This window comes from Drosophila melanogaster, chromosome 2R (assembly GCF_000001215.4).
Source record: "Drosophila melanogaster chromosome 2R".
In the NCBI taxonomy this organism is placed as follows: domain Eukaryota; kingdom Metazoa; phylum Arthropoda; class Insecta; order Diptera; family Drosophilidae; genus Drosophila; species Drosophila melanogaster.
This window is the reverse complement of record NT_033778.4, coordinates 8,415,014-8,421,032: the sequence shown is the minus strand read 5'-3', so window position 1 is coordinate 8,421,032 and position 6,019 is coordinate 8,415,014. Positions and strand designations below refer to the sequence as shown.

The 6,019-nt window shown below is 43.4% G+C and overlaps 1 protein-coding gene across 1 annotated transcript, besides 1 other annotated feature; it reads left to right on the top strand.

Annotated features, from left to right (window-relative positions):
• Window positions 1–3,326: 3,326 nt before the first annotated feature.
• On the top strand, window positions 3,327–3,857 carry CG43296 (uncharacterized protein; the record flags this gene model as incomplete). Its single annotated transcript, NM_001259273.1, has 2 exons — window positions 3,327–3,409; window positions 3,496–3,857. 2 exons carry the CDS (start codon window positions 3,327–3,329, stop codon window positions 3,758–3,760), a joined length of 348 nt encoding a protein of 115 aa, NP_001246202.1. The 3' UTR covers window positions 3,761–3,857.
• A 130-nt stretch (window positions 3,858–3,987) lies between these two features.
• Window positions 3,988–4,537: a mobile genetic element.
• Between the last annotated feature and the right edge of the window lie 1,482 nt (window positions 4,538–6,019).

Here is a 6,019-nt window from a genome sequence, read left to right as displayed (position 1 = left end):
CCGTTCATCGATGGCCAAATTATATCGACCGAAGTTTATCGAAGTTTCAATTCATTCTATCTTATTAGTGTAATGAGTTCTAACTATTTCTTACTACGCACATGACAGGACATACTTACGATTTAATTATTGTATATCTAGCCATAAAAACAAATTACAGTTTTTATAAAAATATTATTTGTGTTGCCCTATAATAAAATTAGTTTAAATTACAGTGCAGAGTAAATATACTAAATTTGGTACGGTAAACAGAATTAAGGTCACACTATTATGTCTCTTGCACAAGCTGACTGCCATAAAAGTGGGCGCCAAGCTTAAACAATCTGAAGTTGGTCAGGCCCTGTGTGAAAAAGTAAATTAAAAACTTAAGATTTATGCAACCTTAGCCACAGATACTAACCCGTTCATTATGCTTATGATTATTTTATGTTCTTTGGGGATACCTCCTCGTTCGCTACATTGTTTTTTTCTAATAACAGCCTAGCATTTGCACTCACCTCTTGGAAATGTTGGTCATTATGTTAAAGCAGGGCATCCCCATTTTAAAACACTTTTCGCTCCACATTCCATCCGGCGGCACACACAGACGCACCCTAGGGGGCTGTATAAAAAAAGGAGAGAAGAGGGCGGAAACGGCAGGCTGGGCCTAAAAAAATATATTCCTTGAGCTACTTTGGACTGCCAAAACTTTGCGCCAGCCACACTTGCTATTATTGCTGTGGGTAGGGGCGGATATGCGAATACGAGTATAAAAAGGCTAGGGTCAAAGTTGAAAACCCTTTATTGTGTCTGGGGGGTTGACTTCGGCATGGAAGTGGGAGTGAGCGTGATTGGGACCGCCATTCCCTGTATGAGATGCGCCAGCTCATCGATTATGAAAAGTTAACTAAAGGTCAGGGACCCACGGGGATACACACACTCACACACAGGATCTCACAGGAAAAAGGTGAGCCCGAGCCTTAAAGATACTGCGTCTGTTTTAAAATTGCCCACAGCACAGTGTTCAATTTTACAGCATATTTTCCACTTGTATCGCTTTGTTTTCCATACCTCTTGTAATGCCGACACTTCGACAGAAATTGACCGGACTGTTTTGTAATTTTTCCAATTGGATTGGCACGCCTACCGACCACTCTACCCACTCTACCCACCATCCTTCCAAATTTTATGGGATTTTGCCAAATTTGCCAGTACGCAGCCATTACAAAATTGGTTGTGATTTTGATTCTGTTGCGTGCGTTCGGCTGCAGATTCGCTTTTGGCTTCCATCCGGAGCGGCGGATGTGGTTCTTCTCCTGCGGCGACTGCTATCCGAATTGCATCCGGGATTAGTTTGCGTTTGAAACATTTTTGGAATAATGCGAAATCCCGCTGCCTTTACTTCGTTCGCAATTTTGCGGGTTGCGTGCGCAAAGTTGCGCCCATCGAGGATATTCGCTCGCCAACCGACGAAAGCCTGTGGCCATTCTTGCGATGGACCACTAGTGGTCAGCAGGTGGGGATTGGAAATTACTTAGAAGATTGGGCAGAGCGAAAAAAACGTTTTTGGTTTGCAACAGAAGAACACTAAGCTGAAATTAAATGGTAACGTTCAGGTTTCCCATGTTTCGGTATTAATCTATGAACAAATGGAAGTAACGAATACCAACTGAGAAATGGAACATATTATAAAAAAGATATAACATTTTAGGTTTTAAGTTAGTCCAGATGTTTTTGGTGGCATGACCATATACATATATGGTCTCTGGCTGGAATTTCCGCATAGGGTAAGCTATAGTAGACTTTCCGCCTTGCCGCTGATTCTCGCAGTTTTGAAAAGCTCTTTGTCACGGCGGCAAACTTTACCCGCTCTGCTCCGTGTTCTGGTTTTTTGTGGATTTCACTTTGTCATTAATTTGACGCACAATGAGTCGGCAGTTGGCAGGTTGTTCGGGTGTTCAGTTTCCCGGGATTTCAATCCTATTTCCGAGATTACCGAACGAGGGCGTTCAATTTCATTTGCGGGCAAAGCAAGGACGTCATTTGCCCAATTCATGTACTCCATCGTCGGTTCAGCTGGGACCGAGCTTTAAAATTAATTACACTTTTTGCCTTCTGAATCCATCATCGGCTTGCACATTAAAATCATTGGCGGGGATCACCCGCCCTGCCACGCCCATCGCCGCCCATGCCCCGCCCGACAATTTGCTTACTAGCCCATAAAAATGTATGAAAATAAAATATCAACACAGTTCGAGGGCCCCAAAATGGCCAAATAAAAGGAATCAGCCCCGCGAACGCGCGCCGCATGCAAATGTGGGTGGGGCCCCGCCGCCTCAGTATCCTTCAGACTGTCCTACGGCCGTATAACAGTGTACTAAAACGTGTCCTTGCCCCTGCCGCGGCAATTTGACCAGCAGCTGCGGCAGCGCTTTCGCTTTCGCCTTTGGCTTATCATTTTTTATCGGCAGGACAAAGACTTGACCTTCCTTTTTAGTGAGTTGGCTGCTCTGCTCATTAGGACTCAAATTGCTTTCCCCGCCTGCAACTGTGTGCGATTGAGCACTACCCAAAAAAATGTATCGATGGATAAACAGGAAATTGAGATCACAATATATTGTTCCTTTTTGAATGGTTGTATAAGTATTTTGCAGTTTGATCTTAACTTAGAGCCAAATTCTTAATGACTAAGCTATAAGGGGAAAGATTTAAAGGACTCATTTAGGCTTAGATAACATACTTCTTTTCTGCGAGTGTTGTACGCGATTATTTGGCTTACTGAACGTATTGTTATTGCTGCTGGGGCAGTAGCTCCGCTTATCGATGCAAATGACAGGCGGCCGGGAAACTTGAGCAACTTGGCCCATTTAGGCGAAACGATGTTAACTTGACCCAAATCACGGACTTTTCGCGCGACTCGAGCCCAGGGAGACACTGCTGGCACGGACTTAGGGAAAATGGCGTACAGAAATACAGCGTAATAAACAAGAGCCTTTGAATAACTTCATTCAGCGAATGCAGCCAAAGGTTGCACAAAGACTGCTGATAAAAATTCCCCCGCTCTGCGACAATTTACCAAGGATCCTTTTAGAGCCAAACTTTGTAGCGAAATTGCTATGGCAATGTGGGATGGAGCGGCGAAAAAATGCAATTTGTATCGGATTCTCGGACTTGGAGAGCAAAACGCAAATGGACACACGGAACACAGCCAGCTGGTTAATTTAAATTACAAATTGTTCGGATTCTCTTCCCGTGAAATTCCCGAGTGCCGACCGGACAAATCGAGCAGGGCCCACAATTAGCTGGAAACAAACTGTCAGTTGTTCGGTTGTATTGCAGCGATAACAATGTCACATCAAATTTCATCACAGCCCCCACTTTCGGCCACATATCCAGCCAAACGAGAACAGGATGTGGATATGGAAAACTGGTAAGCCACAGCGACCTTCCTTGGCGCAATCCCAATCTAGTCGAGCATGGCGTATTATTATAACGCTCTTTGTTTATATGCACCAGCGACGGGGAAAATCGGGGAAAAACTACTTGCTGTGCTGGCGATGAAAACACGGATACAAACCGATGTCGACTGGTGCCAGGCACAAGGATAACCCATGGGTGGTGGGTATGTGCACGAATCGATGAACAGCCGGGTCCTGGCCCAACTTGTTGCCAATACAATCAATTCAGCATGTCGCATATTATTCGAGCTGTCTCACGGACCGAAGGAAGTAAGCCAAATTTGCAACCGCAGGCAGGGATTTTTCGATTGGGTGTGATTTGATATGTTGCTACTTTGGCTTAGCATCAGTACATATCCTGGTAATGTCTTGTGACACCTAGTTTTAAGGTAAATATATATATACATATATATTTAATCAGGCTCCAAGAGGGACCGATTGAAATAAAAAATATCATTAGTCATACAATAGAATATGATTACAGATTGAGTTGTAAAGGCTTTAAGTTTAATACTTTCATAAAATTCTCGTTTTATTAGTTTTTATTTATTTATTTATTATGATAGATAGAATAGTTTGAAAACTAGACTAACTATATTTATTTACAATGTTATTATATCTTAATTTAGTTTATATCTAATTTGCTAACTAATTGCTGGCTTGTTATGTACAATTGCCTGTTTTGTTTTTAGATTTTGTGGTATAATTTGGTTTTTTTGAGGAAAAGTATGAGTTTTTGTATGTTATCTGGATTGGGTTTGCTAAGAAGGTCTAGAGGGTTGGTGTTGTTAAATATGTCTTGTTTGGTTTGTAGGAGGGATAGGCATGAATTTAATATGTGGCTTATTGAAATATCAACTTGACAAAACGGACAAGTTGGTATTGTATTGGGATTTAGGTAGTGTTGGTGGGTTATGTTTGTGTGTCCTAGCCTAAGTCGTATTATTTTTATTTGGTCGAGTCTGGTCCAATTTGGGTGAGATTGTTTGAGGTAATCGCATGTGTGTGAGGTATTCGTATTAATAGATTGGTACCATGGACTGCAGTTTATTATGTTTTCTTTATTTTTAGTCGCAAGGTCGGCTTTAAGCTGTTTTTTTTTTTTTATATTTATTAGTTATTTAAGCTATTTTGTTTGCAAGTGATATAACATTAAGTAAACATGCAGTGCGTAGTTTAAGCGACTTACCTTGCAAAGGTAAAGAAATGAGATTAGTTGCCTAATTTTCCGTCTAGTTTGTTACCCTTTTTTTAGGCGCCTGTCATTTGCTCTCTATCAGCTAAGCTGCAAAGCGGCTTCGTCTGGCCATATGTACCCCAATTTATCTGATGTTCTGCCGATACCCGAACTTCGTTGTGCTATCCATCGCATTTTGAAGTGCAACCGGTAAGCACTTTTCACCAGATAGTAATCCCGGCCTTTTGGAATGCTGAATTGCCGGAAAGCCGCTTTTGTCGTGTAATCGAGAACTTAAACATTAGAAAGTGGCTGGGGCAATAAGCCCTCTGCCGGGCCATCAATTTCAATCTGCATGCGTCTATTTTGGGGCGCATGTAAGCACCTGACAATGTTGAGGATTGGGTGAGGGATGCGGGATGCGGGATGCCGGGTGCCGTGTGCCGGGTTTTTAGGTTTTTAGCCACCCTGGGATAATGAAATTGATGAATGTTTTCTGCCGTTGCCCGAACAACAAACAAGCGGCCCATCAGAGAGCAGGAAGCCAGGACGTGTGTGGAGCATTATCCCCTCAGAGGAGCGAACAAAAAACCAATCAAAACAAACGATAATGCTGGCTGACCCTCCTCCACCTCCTCTCTTCAGTGTTTGATGATGAGCCGGATACGGATAATAGGGATGCCTATGCTATTAGGAGGAGGACGGCCGGATTCGATGATGTGTTGATTGCCCCCAGATGACCAGATGAGCCCAGTCGATTGGTCGGCCGGCAGTAAAATGCGCTGCATGTGCGTATATAGAAATCAAATTAAATCACATTTAAATGGGTCAGTAAAGTGGTGCCTTTTGAAGTCCGCCTGATTATGGAGTGTCGCATATTTTGGCCCCCGATCGATTTCCATTCCGGGCAGGATTGACCATTTCGCCCTCTAATTATCGTTAATTAGCCGAATTCGCGTGCAAGTTTTAAGCTGCCGGACAATTTCAGTGCCAGCGACTGCTGTTCGCGAGCCTTTGTCAGCTTAAGCCCCTGGATTCCTTTATTCGGGACTGTGTGCCATTCATCGCAGCTCATTAGTTGCCCTCGGCAGCAAATTAAACTGGCCAACAACAGTGGCCGAAAGTCGATTTTCCATTCATCTTCGTTTCATTATGTTGCTGGCACACAGCAGATAACCCAGCGCACCGAGAGAGCGCCATTGACAAATTTATTTATTAACATTCGAGTTCATTAAACCAAATGCAGCAGCTTGGCCGCCTCAGCTGGCTTTCACACGCTTGGCTGGAAGTTTTGGCCGGGCATAAATCACTAGGCCGTCGATGGATCCTTAGACCCCGCCGACTTTCGGGACGGGGCTCTATCATTTCTGGTCGCTCCGACAAACTTTTCGCAGTCTTGCCGCGA